The sequence below is a fragment of the Camellia sinensis genome, chromosome 6 (assembly GCF_055761805.1).
Source record: "Camellia sinensis isolate YWXY chromosome 6, ASM5576180v1, whole genome shotgun sequence".
NCBI classification, from domain to species: domain Eukaryota; kingdom Viridiplantae; phylum Streptophyta; class Magnoliopsida; order Ericales; family Theaceae; genus Camellia; species Camellia sinensis.
The window spans coordinates 56,874,076-56,894,074 of record NC_138966.1 but is presented as its reverse complement, the minus strand read 5'-3'; the positions used below and the strand labels follow the sequence as shown (position 1 = coordinate 56,894,074).

General features: G+C 35.8%; 2 protein-coding genes across 2 annotated transcripts; both read left to right on the top strand.

Annotated features, from left to right (window-relative positions):
- The first annotated feature begins 4,294 nt into the window (after nt 1-4,294).
- On the top strand, nt 4,295-4,912 carry LOC145793309 (zinc finger BED domain-containing protein RICESLEEPER 2-like). The gene is made up of 2 exons (XM_082876104.1): nt 4,295-4,430; nt 4,551-4,912. The coding sequence occupies exons 1-2, from the start codon at nt 4,295-4,297 to the stop codon at nt 4,910-4,912; spliced, it is 498 nt and encodes a 165-aa protein (XP_082732230.1).
- Nucleotides 4,913-4,933: 21 nt separating this feature from the next.
- LOC145793308 (zinc finger BED domain-containing protein RICESLEEPER 3-like) lies at nt 4,934-19,471 on the top strand. Its single transcript, XM_082876103.1, has 3 exons — nt 4,934-5,228; nt 5,312-5,793; nt 19,415-19,471. Exons 1-3 carry the CDS (start codon nt 4,934-4,936, stop codon nt 19,469-19,471), a joined length of 834 nt encoding a protein of 277 aa, XP_082732229.1.
- Nucleotides 19,472-19,999: the final 528 nt, after the last annotated feature.

The following is a 19,999-nucleotide window of genomic DNA, read 5'->3' as shown; positions in this document are numbered from 1 at the left end:
TTTAGAACAAGTGAGAGAAGTGGCCTATTGTCTTGTCTTACAACCACAAAATTCGGGGTGCGCAGTGTATTCCACGTTTGTATTCGTAAGTATGAACCCGATCCTTCCTATGTCCTAAATTGGACAAGCGTAGAGGTGGATGAGAACACCTCATATGAAGAGAGGCCTTTAAAGATCTTAGACTCCCGAGAGCAAGTTATGAGGGGAAAAACCATCCCTTTACTTAAAGTATTATGGCATCACCACGGGGTAGAAGAGGCTACCTAGGAACGAGAAGCCGAGGTCCATAAGAAATACCCTTATTTGTTTAATGATGTGTAATTTTATTATTTTCTTTCTCTCTTTAAGGATAGGTATTTGGCATATGTGAAGGAGTAATGAGAAAGCAATGTTTTCTTGGCGATTTAGACTTTTATATCCTTAGTCAAATTGTAATTTTGATTTTCTCATCGATCGATCTTGTTTTTGTTGTTGTGGTTGTTGCTAATATGGTGCTTGCCTTCATTGGGATTTTCGGAGTTTGTTATTAATAGGAATCGTGAATTTCAGGGACGAAATTCTTTAAGGGAGAAAGGTTATAACACCCTATTTTGTGAGACCACTTGAGTGGTCAAGTGGTCGTTCGAGCGAAGAATTGGGGCTTCTAGTATCTTTTCTGTAAATTGGGTATAAGGAAGACACCACTCGAGCAGTTACGTGGTTGCTCGAGTGAAGATGTGTTGCTTCTAATATTTTCACTATAGATTTGCAAAACTTCCGGGACCTTGCGTTTACCACTCAAGCGGTGGAATGTTCGCTCATGTGGTTTGTTCAGAACGACAGATTTAAAACTCGATCTAAACTCATTTTTCTCACTTTTTCATACCTTTCTCTCTCAAACACCCATTTCCAAAAACCCTAGCCCTAAAACACTTGATTTCTCTTGATTTTACCTAAAATCTACCCTAGAACTTCCAAGGAGCTTGAAGAGCAAGCTTAGCTCAAAAGTTCTACCAATTGTTTTGCAATTTCTTGAAGCTTTGAGTTGGGTTTTCACCTTTTTCCTTTACTCCTGAGGTAGGAGTACATTTAATTTGATATATCTTTGACTTGGGACACATATGTGGTATTTTATTTAGTTATAAAGATGTATGAAATGGGTTTATGATGTGAAGTGGGTTTAATGAATAAAAGGGGTTATACTCCATGTTTTGGAAAAATTTATGCATATTCGTGTTGATAATTATTAGAAATGGTGAATATTGACTCTTTATGTGCAAAGGAGAGGAAAAACCCAATTTTTCCAAAAATCCCAATTTTCAAATTTGATTTAATAATGGGTTTGGCTAAATTGACTCTTAAATGAAATTGGGTGAATGATTATGGCAAAGGTGTTGGGATATGAGATTTTTTAAACTCTTTAGGTATATGTTTTGAGATTGGTAAATGTTGAAATTGTAGAAATTGCTGTGTATTGAACAAACCTTAGAGAAATTTGATTTGAAAGCTCATGCATCATGTGCATCATAATTTCTCTTGTGATCCTATCATTTGTAGATGCTTGGAAATTGTCGAAAGTGGGTAAATAGCGTATGAGTCCGGGTAGTTGAGTCGGGTCTTTGGTAATGGGTTGTGTGTTGTATTTGGAATCCGCGCGGGGTGTCAAGGTGCCCAATTGCCCTGTCTTGAGCATCTCGCCGGACAAATGTGCACCATTTTTAGAGTCAGCAAATGTAAAAAAACATAGTTTTGGGTGTCCACGAGCCTGCTGTTTCAAGAGTCAGTGAATGTGGAAAGGAAAGGTTTTGGGTGCCCAACGCCTTGCCATTTTAGAGTCGGCAAATGTGATACTATTTTCTGTATATGAATCTGTATATATATATGGTGTTGTGGCTCTTGCTTGTGACGCCACAGATTATTTACACCCCATGGTTTGGTTAAGATTAGGGCTGCAAACGAACCGAGCTATTCGCGAACAGGCTCGACCTCGGCCCGATTAGGCTCAGCTTGAACTCGGTTCGTTACTTAATAAATGAGCTCGAGCCAGAAATTTAGGCTCGTTTTCTTAACGAGCCGAGCTCGAAGTTGGTAAGGCTCGGCTCGGTTGGGCTCGCGAGCCCAAGTATATATATATATATATGTGTTATGAAATTAGGGTTTCAGTCCTCAAATCTTTTTCTCTGGAAGCTGTTGTGGTTTTCTCTCACTCTAAAAAAAATGTTGTTTCCATCCAAGCTTTTCCTGATTCGAATAAATGTGAGAGATTGTTCTACAACCTTTGTTTGATACTCCTTCTTCCTTATTTTCTTATTTTTCATCTCTATTTCAAGAGATTTGGTCTCATCTTATCTCTCTGCAAAAAAAATTTGGGGCTAGGGTCACAACATCGAATCGAACGAAGAACTGTGCTGAATTTCAACGTTTCTTTGTTCTGGTAAAGATTTGGGACTAGAAGATAAAATCTCCTCTTCAATCTGTTATGGTAAGTTTTCTATTCCTTACTTTTGTTCTTCAATCTTAGGGTTAGTTTTTTTCTTCTTCTTCTTGAGATTGAACAGACCTCTTTATTTTGATTTTTTTTTTTGAGAAACTGGAACACATAAATAAATCTACAGAATATCTGCTCTCTTTTTTTTTAATCCATTTTTTGAATCTTTGGTCTATTTTTATTTTTTTTATACTTTGATGCAATGTTGTTGCTATATTTTTGCTTACTTTGATGCAATGTTGCTCCTGGGTATGGCAGGATTTCATACATGAATTTCCCAGGCACTTATATTAGAAATAAACATCAAGTTTGACTTGTTTCATAGATGTACCTTTCTTTCCTTTATTTTGATTTCATTGTTTCAATGTACCTTTCTTGAGATTGTTCTTCTTCTTCTTCTTCTTCTTCTTAATTTTGAAAGAAAGATTTCAAAATCTCCTGCTGAATTTCTTTGATCCCTTGTTCTCCTTCATCAATAATGGCTTCATTGAAAACACTCTCATTCTCCAACATGACAACCTCCTGCCTGTATTAAATCATTCCTCCAGGGATGAATTGTGAATACAAATTCGAAGAGCATTATGATAAAGTACTTGAAATTAACACAAATAATTATGCTGCAAGGCAGTTTCCTAGTCAATTGGATTTAAACTGGTAATTATGTCCTATGTTCAGGACATGATTATATATGATAAAGGGAATAAAAAACCAATATTAATTAATAATAATAATCACTTGAAAAGACACAAAAGTGCTGCAGCTGCAAACCTTTAGCAGTTTATTATATCAGTAAGGCTTGGGACATGCCCTATTTCAGCATTTATCATCAAAACTGCAAGAAATTGGATCTAATCAAACAAGGGACGAACCATACTTCAACAGGAGTTGAATGTAGACTACATCATTATTATCACTCGGGAGGAGAACATTAATAAGAAAGTCCAAATGTTCTAAAATAATTATGAATATAAATTGGACAGGCAAGCATGTTTAATAAATAATGATAATAATTAACACAAACCAATCAGTAATTTACAGCAATGCAACCATTATAGTAGTCTCCATGTTTAATAAATTCAGCAACAAATTCTTCTTCTTCTTCTTGAGATTGTTTTTTTTTTTTTTTTAAAGTATCTCATTATTTTGATTTCAATGTACCTTTCTTTCCTTTTATTTTAGTTTTCTTTCCTTTTGTAGCAATATTAATTACATTTTTTAAGCCTCATATTTTGAAATTATTCCCCCCTCCTTCTAGATATGTCAAATAGATAACTTCATCACACTTCTCCAGAACAAGATTCGTGTACACCATTTTCTTCATTTGAAGAGTCATCCGTTAGTCCACTCATGGATAATTATATCAATGATGTTGTGAATGATGTTGTGAATTATGTTGTGGTTGATGTTGATGATATGATTGAAATAGAGGACATTGAAAGAGACAATGAAGAAGCTGCAAATGACAAAACCCCATTTTAAAAGAAGTCTAGAAAAAGGACATCCCAAGCTTGGAAAGAATTTACTGAAGTAGTCCTTCCAGATGGTATGAAGAAGGCTTAATGTCAATGGTGCAAAACACAATTTTCAATTCATGCAACTGGTGCTACAATTCAACTTTTGAGGCATTTGAAGAAAAATTGTGTGGCACGTAATCTTGTAGAAAAGAAGAAAAAGGTTTTATCATTTTCTACTATTGGATCCGATAGTGTGACCAATGGTTCTACCTTCACGTATGATCATGCGAAGGTAAGGGAAGATGCTTCTCACATGATACTTTATCATGAGTATCCTTTTATGAAAGTGGGGCATGTTTTCTTTAACAAGTTTATGAGGATCGCTACCCCATATTGGCAAAAGATTAGTCGTACAACAACGAAAAATGACTGTGTATCAACCTATGACATTCAGAAGAAGAAATTGAAAGCATTGATGAAGAATGTTAACAGAAGTAGTATCACAATAGGTTTGTGGAAGTCGGGGCAAAAAATCCAATATATGGTTATTACGGCTCACTTTGTAGATGATGACTAGCAATTACAAAAGCATGTCCTCAACTTTTGTAATATACCACCTCCACACATAGGTGTTATCATTGCTGATGCCCTTCACAAATGTTTAGTTGAATGGGGAATTAAAAACAAGGTGGCTACTATTACAATTGACAATGCTTTATACAATGACATTGCTTTGAGGGCCTTGAAAGAAAACTTTACCATGAAGAAGAAATTACCATTAGACGGAAACCTTTTTCACGTTCGTTGTTGTGCGCATATCCTCAATATCATGGTGCAATATGGTTTTAGTGAAATTGGAGATATTGTTGAGGGTGTTCATGAAGGTGTGAAGTATTTGGTTGCATCAGAAGCTCGTCTTCTTCAATTTAATAAAATTGTTAAGCAGTTGCAATTGCCTTTGAAGAAATTGATTTTGGTTTGTCCTACATGATGGAATGGAGCATATCTGATGATGGCTACTGCATTGGAGTTTAAAGATGTCTTCCCTAGGTACCAAGAGAGGGATTTGGGTTTTATTTATGTGACTAGCCTTGAAGATTGGATAAAAGTTGAGAATGTGTGTCAATTTTTGGCAATTTTCAATGAAGTTACAAATATCATTTTTGAAAGTGACTATCCAACTTCTAATTTGTTCCTTACAGAGGTGTGGAGAATAAAAGAGATATTGAATGAGAAATCAGTGGATAACAATGAATACATTCGAGCAATGACTTTGAAGATGAAGGTCAAATTTGACAAGTATTGGGGTGAATGCGAATTATTGATGGCTATGGCTGCTATTTTAGATCCAAGATACGAAAAGATGCTTATTGATTTTTTTTTTTTCTAGAGATCTACCCAGTAGCTGAAGCCACTAGAAACATCTCTATGGTTAGTGAGGCTCGGTATGTTTCTATTCACACCTCATCAAATACTGAGAAAAGTTTTTTGCACAACACACGAGCAACTGGTTCAAGTAGTTCTATGCAAGGTGTGGGAAAATCTGTTGTAACTAGAAAATCGAAATTTGAATCTTTCGTTAGAAAAGCTGACACCATTCAACCTGTGAAATTTGACTTAGACATTTATTTAGAAGAAGGTGTTTATATTTGTAACGAAGATTCAGATTCCTATTTTGATGCATTAGAGTGGTGGAAAGTGAATAATCTAAAGTTTCGTATATTGTCTAAAATGGTGTGTGATATATTATTGGTTCCTATCACTTCAATAGCTTCGGAGTCTACATTTAGTGCTAGTGGTAGAGTCATTGATCCTTATCGTGCATCATTGTCAACAGAAACTATCCAAATATTGTTGTGTAGAGCTGATTTGGTACGTGCATTACATGGACTAAAAAAGACATCGGATGTAAGTATAATCTTTTATCCTATATAATTAAAGTCCCTTCTAATAATCAATTTATGTGAAAAGTAGAAGAAAAAATAGATAAAATCAATTTTTTTGCTTCTTTTCATAGGCTGGTGAGCCATCTTTTAAAGAGATTTTGCTGCCTTAATGGTTTCTTTCTTGTAATTATGACATCTTAACAAGGTATGTTTAATGTTTTTAATTTTTTTCATTAAATGCAAGAGTTGTTCATGGTAATTATTTTTAGATTTTACACTAATATTAATATTTATCAAATGAACCAGATTTTTGAGAAGTGCGGTGCAAATGAACCAGATTTTTAGAGCTTTATCAACAAAATTGAAGGAAACTTTTGGAACTTTTGGAGCTTGATTCAAGTGAAGACATCATCAGACAGTTTCAGTTTCTCTTTTTGCTTACTAAGAGAAACTTTAAAGACTCTTGTTCTTTTTTTAAGTGATGAATACTACATGTTAAGGCTCTATGAATACTACATGTTAAGGCTCCGGAGCTACTTTTTGTGTATGGAACGGAAGTCTAATTTTTTGTGTATTCAAGGGAAATCCTTGATAAGATGTATGCCCTTAGGGCACTACACTTTTGTGTTTATCTCTTGCTTCTTGAACTATTGGTATTATTTTACTAATATAACTCGAATAATGTTGTAATCACTTAAGTAGTTCAGTGGAAAAGAGATTATTTTTTTTGTATGGAAGGTACTCCGTAATGGTTTGCACTATATATTAGTTGGATAATTTATATTTAATGTTATAAATTAAGATGATATTTTTAGGGCATTACACTTGCCGTCGTGACCAACTCTGCTATCGCGATTCATTTCCTACCATCGCAACCCATCCCTCATCTGTCATATATATATATATAGAGAGAGAGAGAGAGAGAGAGAGAGAGAGAATCCTTGGGTTTTCAAATCTTCGACGAAGGTACGAGTTGTAATGTAGGTGGCAAGGAATGGTGGCACGAGTTATAGGAAGGAAAGGCAACGCAAGTTGGAGATAGAGAGAGAGAGAAAGAGAGAGAGAGAGAGAGAGAGAGAGAGAGGAATGCGACAAGGGTTGGAAGAAGAAGAAGAAGAAGAAGGAGAAGGAGAAGAAGAAGTAGAAGAAGAGAGAGAGAGAGAGAGAAAGAGATAGAGATAGAGACAGAAAGATGCGACAATGAGGAGAGAGAGAGTTGCTAGAGAATGAGGAGGTGCTGGCGGCGACTAGGGTTAGGGTTTGATGAATGGTGTGGATTAAGAGATGATTGATTTCTGTAAAGGCTAAAAATGTAATTTACTAAAAGGATAAAATTGTAATAAAAACATTTTAAAAAATGGTGTGTAATGAGAGGATTGAAGGTGTGTAAATAGAATTCCCAAAGAACCTCCCAAGACTTTTCAAATGCTGCTAAGCTTGAAGAACTTTATTAAAACAACTACTGTAATAGTGAGTCCGTTAAAGTGACAAAAATATGATAATACTAGTTATAATAACTAAAAGACATTGTTTAAATTCCTTAAAAATACTCGTACACTATAAAATTTTGTTACATTTCTTGTAATATCTCCGCTCTAAGGATGTACACATATTTCTCCTTCGTAGAATTTGGGGCATTTTTAAAAGGAAGAGTGCTATCCAAAAAACAACCTAAGAGGGGGGTGAATTAGTTTTCTACAAATAACAACAACAATACCCCAACAAAAATTACCAATTAGCATAACAAATTATTAACTAGCACAATGATAAGCTTATTAGTAAATGATCAAGCAAAATAACAAAGAAATATAGCTAACACTGAGAGTAAATCAAATGATTAGCACTTGAATATCAAATAGCTATAGTAGTAGGAAAGTAAAAAGATTAGGGAAGAGAATACAACACGATTTATAGTGGTTCGGCTTCAACCAAGCCTACACCCACTTTTCAAGCTTCACTTGAGAAATTCCACTATTTTGGATCTTCACAGGGGTGCTTGCAAACTCTTGTACATGGAGCAATCCTCCACAAATTTCTAGCTTCACAGGGGTGCTAGTAACCTCATATACATGGAGCAATCTTCCACAGATTTCTCTAGCTTAACAGGCTTGCTAGTGGTCTTTTACAAGATTGGAAATTAGTGTTTTGCTTTCAAAGAAAGCTACAAAATATCTCTCACAGATAGATATACAATGTTGAAGCTCTAAGATTTTTTTGTAAACCATTTAAAGGTGTACATGCTTAAGGCTTAGGCTTAGTGTTTGTTTTCTGAAGGACGAATAAAAAAAGATTGGAGAATACTTTAGATAACTCTAAGGATGAGTTTGAGACTAATGATAACATCAAAGAAATTTCTTAGCTTAAGTCTATATGATTTTTCTGATAACCTCTCATAGGTAGATAAGCTTAACGCTAGGAGCACATTGTTTGATTTTTAAAGAAGAAGATAAACTCAGATAAAGAACACTTCAGGAACTCACTGTGTAGAGAGTATGTGATTGATGATTTGAAAAATGTTCGGCTCGTTGTTTCTGTTCTCTCTCTGATCTATATAGCTATTCCTAGTGCTCCATATATACTAAAGTTGAATGTTGTGTTTCTGAGAAGCCCATCATCTTCTTCCGTTGAGCAGATGGGTTGATGATAGGTGAGATAATATACAAATCAATGCTTAGTAGTTGTCTCTAACCCATGTGAGATTTTCCCGTTGAATGATGGGTGTCTGATGCAAAACCATTCTTTTATCAGTTCACAGTATCTGACATGTTCAGTGATCATTTGCATAGTGGGACATCCGCCCGAATGTCCAAACCCAAGCTTTGTGTCTGTGGGTCATCTGCCTGGATGTCCCGTGAAGTCCCTATCGTCAAGGTTGTTGTTTGTGGTCGTCAAGCATACTATTGTCTGATGTCTAGAGCGAAATAGAACCAATCTAGAACGAAATTGGGCCAAAATGCCTTGCCTAGTCATCCCCCCAAACGTCTGCTCGATCGTCCAAGCCTGCCCAAAGCTGCAGAAGAAAATTGCCAAAATTTGGCTCGATCGAATGGCTGACCGACCTGTCGACCACCCTTTTGTGGGATCAACCTCCTCTGCTGCTACTCTGTGCTGCTACTTCTTAGGCTTGATTCGGTACCTGTTTAAGCTTCATTTGGCCTTCAAAAACATAGTTGAACGTAAGGAGAACATAAATTATAATGATTTAATTAAACAATAAATTTTCAATCATAATCCATTTCTCAAAATAAATCAAACCAAAATCATCAAAATCATGTTATTCATGCTATGACTAGCAAAGAGATTTTCTATAGTGGACTTGCCTACTGCACCATCATAGTTGGTTTTTATCAATGTATTACAAAACATGTTTTGATGATTCAAATTGTTTATGTTAATGATCATTTTAAGTCGATCATCCATGTGAAAAATTAGATTGATCATACAACTGTAATGATATAATAATATCACATTTGTTATTAAAAATAGATAATAAATATGATTTTGAGGATATATCATTGATTATTTTGAAAATAAATGCGATCTAATCATGTAGTTATAATTGTTCAATTAAGCTATTCTTTTGCATAAATGATTTGTTCAGAGGACTTTATAGATAAATGGTTGGATAATTGAGGTGGATCCCATGATGAGTTTGTCAAAGAGCTGAGATTCTTTCATGTTGGGATCTCAATAATGCCTCACAATATGATTCAATTGGCAAGGCCAATTGAACACAATCTCTTTTTGAAAAACGCAATTAATGTCGATGTTAATGTAAATTGTATATTGAAATAAGTGAAAAGTTAAAAAAAATATAAATATTTATTGAAATTTTTTCTTTTGCTTTTCACATTACTTGGTCTCAATGGGCAATCATTAGCAAGACCTGTTTCAAAATGAGAACCATGGTTTAATGGATTTACCCTTAGGCCAGACTTGAATTGAGCTTAATGATGAATTGTTTATGATAAGTTTAAAAGTTTAACAAGCTTTGAAATTATCTGCGAGTTTAGTTTGTCTTATCTTTTAGGCTCATCGCAAAAATCATGAACCAAATTAAAATAGCTTGATTTTATTTATTTAAGTTCATGTATGCAATATTATTCAGCCAAGTTCAAGTGAGCATAGAAAATGATATTAAATTTAAATTTAACTTATTTACATAAGATTGGGATCGAATAATTTGATTTGTTATACAACTCTACCTAAATATGAAAAAACCAATTCATTTTTGATTACATATATAGAAAAATTACCTTCAATAGTAAATCTATGAATGTTGGACTGTCTTCAGTATCAAATCAGACTAGACAGTCTAGTCTGGCCTCTTGGGCCCACTTTTAGGCCCCCTTTTGATGATCTAAACTGTTTATATTTTAGAATTCATCGAATACATCTTCCTTGTAAAAATTCAAGTTGATTGGACAATGGAAATCACAAGTTTGGATCAATTTTGTATGGACTATTTCTTTTCTTACCGTCTATTTTTTTTTTAATACAAACTGATTCGAACACGTGATTTGTATTATCTGATTGACTTGATTTTTTGCAGGAATGATATATTCAACGAATCCTAAAATATGAACAATTCAGATCAGCAAAACGTGGCCCAAAATTGGGCACAATGGGCCGGACAACACTTTTCCAGTCCGATTTGGGAGTGGAGAGAAACTGGTCCCTATTTTGAGTATGGTCCAAATCGGACTTTAATACTCTCCATTCTATGTAGGGTTATGCACGGGTCGGGCTAGGTCAATTTTGCTACTGAACTGTCACTCGACCTGAACATCTCGGGTATAGAAGAACACCACCCAATTTTGACCAATCAACTTTCGAAACCACAAAGCAGGGGGTCTTTTTTCAAGAGTTAGTTATCTGTTCGGATGACTAATATTTGAAAAACAAAAAAAAAAAATAGTAAGGGAGGAAGGGAAGGAAAATTAGAGGAGGAAATGAAGGAGAATGGGTTTCGTAGGGGTTGAGGGAGGGGATTGGGAGAAGGGCTATGAGATTAGAGAGTGAGAGCGGAAGAGAAAATGTCGTTCTCGTGCTACCAATCTTCTTGTTGCTTCATTGATCTGATCATTTTGTCATGGCTTCATGTTGTTGCCAAACCATCAGCCTCAGACTCTTTGTGGAGAGAGAGAGAGAGAGACTGTAGCACTTTGAGTTTTTCTTCATCGCTTGAGCGATGGATTGATCACTCGAGCGGTCTTTCGAGTCTTCCAGTACTTTTGCAGGTCTGTGATTCTGAGAGTTGTTGATCTTCACTCGAGTGCAGGTTTGGTCACTCGAGCAGTCTGCCTTGTGTGGTCTAAACTTCTGGAAAGTGTCATTGTGCACTCAAGCGGTCACTTCGTTTGCTTGAGTGGTGTCACTTATGTGTTTAGTTGCTCGAGCGGTGTTTTGTTCGCTCGAGCGGTTTGTCCATTTTCAGCAACTATAAAAATCACTTTTAGTCACATTTGGATCATTTTTCTCTCTTTCTTCTCTCTCATACCGCCGTTTTTGAGCTTCTAAGCTCTTCCACCCAGTAAGAGGTGGAGGCAAGCGCATGCTCAATCACAAGCTCAGTCTTTGTTTTCATTAGGGGTTTCAGACTCGTCAGTTAGGAGGCCTAGTGAGGTTCAGGCTTCAAGGCAGTCTCAGAGTAGGGAGTCCACTGTTTGTTTTGATTGTGGCCATCTAGGCCATGTTAGATGTTTCTGTCCGTTGTTTCTAAATTCTTCGGGTGTTTCAAAACCTAGTCGAACTCTGTCCCTTCAGTCCAGTCGGGGACAATGCCGATACCAGACTCATGTAGGCCAAACTTTGAGTGCTTCACGAGGATCAACTTTTCGGTCATCACGGTAGTATTACCCTTAAGAGGGGCTTTCGTATTAGAGACCGGTGGTTTAATATTTGAACTTTTGTTGTCTGCTGATGTGTTGTTGGGTGTTGAGGCATCATGGTACTATGTTATATTTGCATATTGTTGTTGCTGTTTGTTATTCCTCATGTGTAGGAGGCTTATGATGGGTTTTGGACTTTTATATGTGTAATGAGAAATTGTTCATGGGATTGGTAACCGTAATGGTACTGTACATATGTTATTGTTTTATGACATTGTTATATGATGGCCTTTGTGACTTTTTTTTATTTGGGAGTTAATTGTTGAGAAGAGGAATTTATGGATGGTTGTGGTTAGGGGTGTGATGTGGTGAAAACAAGTTATAAGGTTAGGGTGAGTCGAGTATAAGGGGATGCGAGACTTTAGGGTTTGTGAGAGTGGTCGGTTATATGAAAATGTTTCAAAGGAGTGTGAGATTTGCGTGTTGGGGTGGTAAGAATGATACTTGGGGAAGATGTTTAGTATTTTGGTTTTGTTGGTTAATGAGTTCGTGGTGATCCTATTGATTGTGAGAAGGGTGGCGCGTGTGTTGAGGTATTATTAGATATGAGATGGAGTTTTGATAGTGAAAAGAGAATCCTGTGGGTAAGTACTAGAAGTATTTCTTAGGATGGAGAATGATTATCTTCACGGGTAGTGAGTGTGGCATTAGTGAATATTCTTTTGTGTCCGGAATTATGTGATTGTCATTGACCACATCAGTCTTACGTTCAAGGTGTAAAAGGTAATTGCCATATAAGCATATGAGGGGTGATTTCTTTAGGAAACAATAGTGGTATGGCCAAGCCTTGAATAATCCGCGGTGATGCAAGGAGTAATAGAGTTAGGTGCACGTTGGTGTTTGGTACCAAGCGTTCAGTTTTATCGAGTTGGTTAAGCGGTTAGTTGATATTGGAATGTGGTTGACAAATAGTCACACAAGGTCAAGCTTGAAGTTTGGTAAAGAGGGTTGTAACCTTGTAAGTGCCTTAGAGTTGTTTGTTGAGAGTGGAGTCTCATGTTTGTGGGTGTAGAAGCTTGTGTGAAGCTTGTTTTGAATAGTGAAACTCCTCGAGTTGGAGTAGTGTGTGTAGGGTCATGGTTTTACGTGTGCATTACGCCACGTGTGAGTGATAACTTATGATAATGTTTATGATAAAAAGGGAATTTCAAGTTAATGAACTTTCTTGTGTTTTGTTGCGTTGATAATGCGATTGTTATTTCTGTTACGGATTGTTCTATGAATTTGACATATGCGTTTGTTATAGCATCATGGTAAGAGTAATGGATGACATAAGATGACGGTTATTGAGTTTGAGTTGGAAAATGTTTTTAACCTAGAATTATAGCCTTGGATGGCATTGTTTAATGGGAGTGTTGTGGAGCTAATCTAAATTACAATGAGGAATTTCACTGTATAGTCCTGTGCAACTTACTTAGAGATGATTATGTGTCTTGAATTACACCTTTGTTTTTAGAAAGCATTTATAAAACTTTTGAGTTTTGCTTGAAAGGTAGAAAATATATTTTGGTGATGATCAAAATGAGTTTTGGACACTTGTGAAAAATGTTCTACATCCAGGAAAATGCTTTTTTTAAAGAATCGAGAAAATGTTGATTTTTTTTTTTAAAATTATTATAAAGTTTTGTTGTCATTTATTTTGCCTGGAATAATGGGCGTTGAATTGTGACTTATCTTGAATTGCCAATTTTGGTGTGGATGTTGGTTTGAGGAGTGTTTTGGTATTATTGAGGCCCCGTATACAAGGGTATTATTTCTGATCTTGCTCTGTTCAGAATTTTATTTTCCTGTGTGAGTTCACTGAGACTTTTGTTGTGGAGATTTCTTTCGTATCCTAGTGTTGAGCACTTGGGTGTATGTGTTCGTGTCGTGATGGTTACCGCTTGCTAGATGCTTTTAGTATGCGTGTGGTTGTGTTTTTGTTTTGTCTCACAGACCCAATGAATTGTATGGGTCGAGGAGACATTATTGTTTTGCTCCTTGATTTTCATTGTTCGGGCGTCTTTGGTGCCCCAAAAGGTTGAATTGGGACACGAGAATCTATCCCAAGTATGGATCTAATCCTTAGTGGGTGGTTGTGCTTACGATTGTGATTGAGTTGCCTTTGTTCGGCCTTACCTTCAATTCAGGGATGAAATTTCCTAAGGTGGGTAGGTTGTAGCACCCTGAGTTTTTCTTCATCGCTCAAGTGATAGATTGGTCATTCGAGCAGTCTTTTGAGTCTTTCAGTACTTTTGCAGGTATGTGATTCTGAGTGTTGTTGATCTTCGCTTGAGCGCAAGTTTGGTAGCTCGAGCGGTCTGCCTTGTGTGGTCTGAACTTCTGGGAGGTGTCATTGTGCTCTCAAGCAGTCACTTTGTTTACTCGAGCAGTCTGTCTATTTTCAACAGCTATAAAAATCACTTTTAGTCACATCTAGATCACTTTGCTATCTTTTTTCTCTTTTCTTCCTCCATTTTTGAGCTTTCAAGCTCTTCCCACTTGGTTTTCATCTGCTTCTACCCATCTTTGATCCATAGTCCCTTAGACCTAAATGTAGAAAGTCGTGAGGGCTTCATTTTAATCTGAGCGGATCGTGTTTTCGTCGCCATGGATTTTTCAATTTTCTCCTCGTCGCTTCAAGAGGTAGGGATTGCTTTGTTTCTCTTCAATACCTCGTCTATAGATAGACATGTGGAAGATTTTATTGCATAAAAATCATATCCATTATGGATTTCTTTAAAAATCATAAAAAGGATCTAAGGTTTGAATGTTTGGAGTAAGAATTGTGAAATTAATTGTTGTTGGGTTAATTGGAGGGTAGCTTAACTTGTTTATGTTGAAAAAAGGAAAAAGCCCTAATTTTATAATTTGATCTAATTAATTAAAAAAGGGTAAAGTTAATTAATGTTGTGTTTTGTTAATATTGAGTTGTGTTATTATGTTAATAGTATAAAGGGAGAATCAACGTTGATAATGGAATTTATTCAGATTAATCATGTTAAGTTGAGTTGGGTTATGGCTTGGAATCCATGGATGTGGTTTTATCGAAAATGTGAAAATTGGTCTTTTTGAAAGAAAAGGATTTGGGCAATGTAACTTAGAAACGAAAGGGGTTGATTTTGAAAACAGAATGAAATCATGATGTGACGCCCCGATTCTACACTATTGGTTGTAGTGAAGGAAGAATGACGAATGAGTCCTGTGGTCAATAACCAAGTAAGATCCCAGTTCGCCGGAAGAGTCAAATCAGCCTCTCTTCTAAGTCCGGCTTTCTAAGGCAGCGCACTACCCTTTTGACAGATCTTAAAAGGCATTGACATAAGGTCTCATAAGCAACGATAAGGATCATACATATACGTAGAATATAAATACATAACAACCACAAACATCCTTAATTCAAAAACTTGTTCCGTTACATTACATTCCAAGAAAATTTAAATCTTCACATGAGTCTTACAAAACAACAAAAGGAAATTTCTAACTCTACTAACATAGCCAAAAGTCTTCGAAGGTTTTAGGCTCTTTGTCTCCAGCTATAAGTTCCTCTTCGTCACCTGGCATGATACGCTGTGAGCTTTGAATGCCCAGTAAACACACACACACCCCGTCCTTTTTTCCCAGTCCAATACACAATCTGAAATATAACAACAAAGAGTAAAGCATGATACTCAAAATAGATAAACAAAGGGTTACAAGTTAGATGTTAGTAAACTAGAAATCTCCCAAAGAGATTTCGTCCTCCCAACCACAAGAATCGGATTTGGATTATTCGGTATGCCCCCTCTTTTGCTGCTTCGTTGAAGAACTAACATCGGATGCCTACCATCGGTTATATACCACGTAGCGCCAACCGCAGGGCCTCAAAAGAGACGGTAATAATGGGCCTTGCCCAAATCCCTCCTCACACCAAACCACCTAGGGTCCGAATACAACTGCTCCATTCAAGGGTTCCGAAAGCCACTAGCACAAAAATTTAACTTCCAAGTAGGGAATGCATCCCAGCAATCCACACATCACACATTATCATCATTACTCAAGTGATCGAAAACCCAATACCATCCCAATTAAGTTTCCCGTTGAGTTAAATGTTTTTAAACAAGGTTAAACCAATCTTAACAAGATAATAATATCCACATAAGCATGCATCATTAAGATGAAAGAGAATAAGAACATAACCATAATATGTACAACATCATGCCAAGATATGATCATACACTAATAAACATTTTCATGAACACAAGAGCATAAAACACCTATGCATAACAAGATTTCCAGATTCGGTATTACATAAGGATTAGAAAAGAAGGGCAAGTTTAGAATTTTTTACCGGACTCGGCCTTCCTATGGTTCGTAGAGAATCTAATCTAGTTTCCAGAACATATTTCAGAAATGGGATAGCTTTTCTAGATTTTAAATTATTTAGAATCCACTCCAGTGCTGCCCAGATTCGTTGATCGTTACGAAAATTTGATTTTCTTGCAAACCGCTCATTATTTTTCCATGAAATTAGTTTTAGTTGAAAGATAACTCCTTAAGGAAGATTTTGACATAAAATATAGGTCCAAAATAATTTTATACATTTTGCTAGAATTTTTGAAAGTGGCTGCAAAAACAGATTCTAAGTTACAATACCCAAAACAAGATGATTTATGGGAAAATGGATCCACTAAGGGAAAATTTTCATCTTTTTTATGATGAAAACATGCTAACTAACATATATCAATGACACATCTAAAAACAATATTTAGAACCCTTAAGAACATGTATTTGAAAATGGAAAACAAAAGAGAAGGTTGTGTTGTGGCTTACTTGCTAAGCTTTGAACAAAATGGCCCTCTTCTCCCTTCCTCTTCCTCTGAAGACTTCTCTCTTGTTCTCCTTCCCCTCCTCTAGCCGAAAGTGTGTATGTGAGTGTGATGCTTGTGTTTGCCATGCCAGGGAGTGATGATATTTCTAGGCAAATTTGGTGTAAAATGACATAGAAGCCCACTAGTTGGAATTGAATGGACAAGCTAGAATTTACTTGGAGTTCAATGCATTAGGAGTGCTTAGGGAACTTAACCTTGGGAGGTTCAATGAATTAGGAGTGATTAGGGAGCTTAACCTTGGGAAGTTCAATGAATTATATTTATATAGATCTCAATTAATTGATGGTACATATAGTATAAGGTACATGTACTAGTTTTGGGAAAATTTTGAATTTAAATAAAGAAGTGAGGGCTTGAAGTTAAATTCATGTATTGGATGTAGAATTTAATTAAATTAGGCTAAGGAACCAATCCAGCTAGGATATTCTGGTTTTGATAAATAAAAATGCTAACCGACAAGATTCGAAATAATTCAAGTAACTAAGAGCTTTAAGAAAATAATTTAAACATTAGGGTTTTTAAAGAGAAAACATTTTTCAGGTGCTTCACACATGATGTATTGTAAATTCAGAATTTGAACTTGAGGTTAAATTTGAAACCGTTGAATATTGTTGTCATTATAACTGTTGTTGAATTTAAGGTCAAGTGAGCAGTGGGCTATCGAATTGCGTGTGTTTAAATATTTATGCTTAGAAGTTTTGTCATTGGTCATTGGTCATCAGTGGAGGATGACATTGTGATGTTGAATAGATTTTGTGTATGTAGTACACTCAGGTCATTTATATTTATTTGAGTTATGTGATGGTTGGAAATGTGCATGCGCTGAGAATAAAGGGTACTGTTACCTTCTAGCTAGTACTTGGAGAATTGGCTACGCTGAGAATGTGGGGTGCTAGTACCTTCTAGCTAGCGACTGGAAAACATGGTAGAGGTACCATTACCTTTCAGCTAGTGATTGGTAAATTGGCGTGAGTATTGAAAAGATGTATCCTTGGCTTACCGTGCTTGAGGCAGGTAGAGCGTTGTTGGGTTTCCTCATTATCATCTCAGTTCCGTTTATGTGTTTCATGCATGGTGATGATTATTTTGTAGAGGATGTCAAATGTCTTATATGGTTACGTGAGGAGTATTTTATATGTATCGTCTTCATGTTTGCTGGAATGCTTCTATTTGGAAATTGTAATTTGGAATTGGGTGTGAGTTTAATAATTGGGGAAAAGTATTTGGATTTCGTGAGTTGTTTTCAAACACCCATTATTGTCTGGAAAGTTTAAAATAAAGAAGTAACACGAAGAAAGAAAAGAGAACAGTTTTGTGTTAATGGACAAATCGAATAATTTTGAGAAAAATACCCAAATAAGTATATTTTCAAGTATAAACTGGCACGTATGTATATATGGTATGACTTAAAGCATTCATGATCATAGCTATCTGTAAGTTGTTATTGTTTAGGATCATGTTGGGATCCCTACTAGACTTTATGTTTATCTCACATTGCTAATCCTTTTCAGGTGAATGTCAATAAGTGATTCAAGATCGAAGATCTTCATTATCTGTTAGCCACGAGGCCTTTTATTTGTTGGCTGAATGTCGTTGCTGTAAAAAGGGTTGAACCCTTTCTCTTTAATGTAATGATGTAAACCTGCAGGCAATTTACTGTAATCATGTTACATGTTTGCATTTACTTTGTATACGAATGCGAGAATCTTCATTTACTTATCTTTATTAAGATACTGGAATTTCTGTTTGCTATCTCTGAAATTGTTTATAATAATGGTTTGGAATGTTATCCAAGTAATAAAAAGTGGGGCGTTACACACACACACACACAGTGTGGAATGCTAGTCGTTTGAACTTGAAAATCTGTGAGAAGAAAGAGAGACATGATTTAATTGACATGAAGAATCTATTCATTGCTCCAGGAGCATTGCTCCACACCATTCATGTTTAGATAAGTATCCAGTTGTCCCTCCAAAAGAGACAAATAAGTAATGGGATCCACTATTTCAACCAATAATACATAGGTTAGGGCACCACCTAGATTTACCCTTGAGGCAAGAAATAATTTCACCAGTGATTCAACGTAGCCCGAGTTTTTAGTGGCCTAACTTTGCCCAAATGATGTGGCTTCAGTGATGTGGCGATGACGTGGAAATAAAAAATATATATATATACTTAAAAATACTAAACCTAGTTTTTGTTAATAATATACAATTTCTTGAGATATTTTATCAATTCTTTTTCTAGTAAATTTTACATCCTTCGCATACCAGTATTTAGAAGATTTTGTAAAAAAATTAATACATTGTTGACAATTTACGATTAGTACTAGTAATTGATTACGATCTAATAACAGATCTTGAATATAAAAATGGTAATAAAAACTCATAAAATAGAAAAAATTATTACTTATAATTTTAAGATGCTTTGATTTGAGGCCCACTATGCTTCCAAAAATAAGAATAGTATCTAAAGACTTTGACCGTTACCTGAACATAGTTGGCGTAGGGCTCCGGCGTTGGCAAACTTTCAATTTACAGAGGTGGCTAACCTCAACCTTTCCTTCCTTAGATCATGCTTAACACAGATCTATTTCGTTTCCTACCTCAAATCGTAATTTTAGAAACTGCTTCTTTGGTTATGTAGAAGACCTAAGATCAATAATTTGACATACAGTAGTAACACACACTTTACTGTAAATAAAAAACTTTTTTATTTATTGAATAAAAATTTACAAGGGAAGGGGTGCATGTAGACTGTTAGATTGCTAGAGTATTTTTTTTTCTCTATGAAGGCTTGAGATCCAAACTTCTTTCTTAGTTTCAAGTATACTCTAAATAATGTGTCCTTTCTTGCTTTCCTTTAGGGCATCTCCAATGGTGTGCCATTGGAGCTGCTATTGCCAAATTATGGCAGCATTTGATAGAAAGGCACCTCCAACGGCAAGTTTTAGCAGCTGCTATCTTTGGCTAATGTCAAAGCTTGTGTCAAATATGGCACAAGCATTGGTAACTGCCAAAGCTGCCAAGTCAACTTCAACCAACCGTTTCCTTCCTTCCTCCCTCCCTTTTTCATCATCCTTTCCAAACACAGTTTCAATATTCACCCAAAAATTACACAAATTTCAAAACATAGAATCAATTTCCAAACACAGAAGCAAGCTAGAAAATCAACAATTTAAAATTTTAAAGTACAAAATCATCAAGGACCAAATTTCCAAACACATAATCAACAATTTCCAAACACAGAATCACCAAATTTCCAAATTTCAATTTCTCCAATTTGAAACAAACAAAATTTAAAAAAACAAAATTAGAAAATCAACACAATGAAGTAAGAAAAAAAATACCTGACAGAGATGGATTGATCTTCTTTTTGTTCATTGGATGATCTTCTTTGTGTTCATCATTAGGGATGGAAGGCTTCGGCGGGTGGTCTTCCATGTCCATGG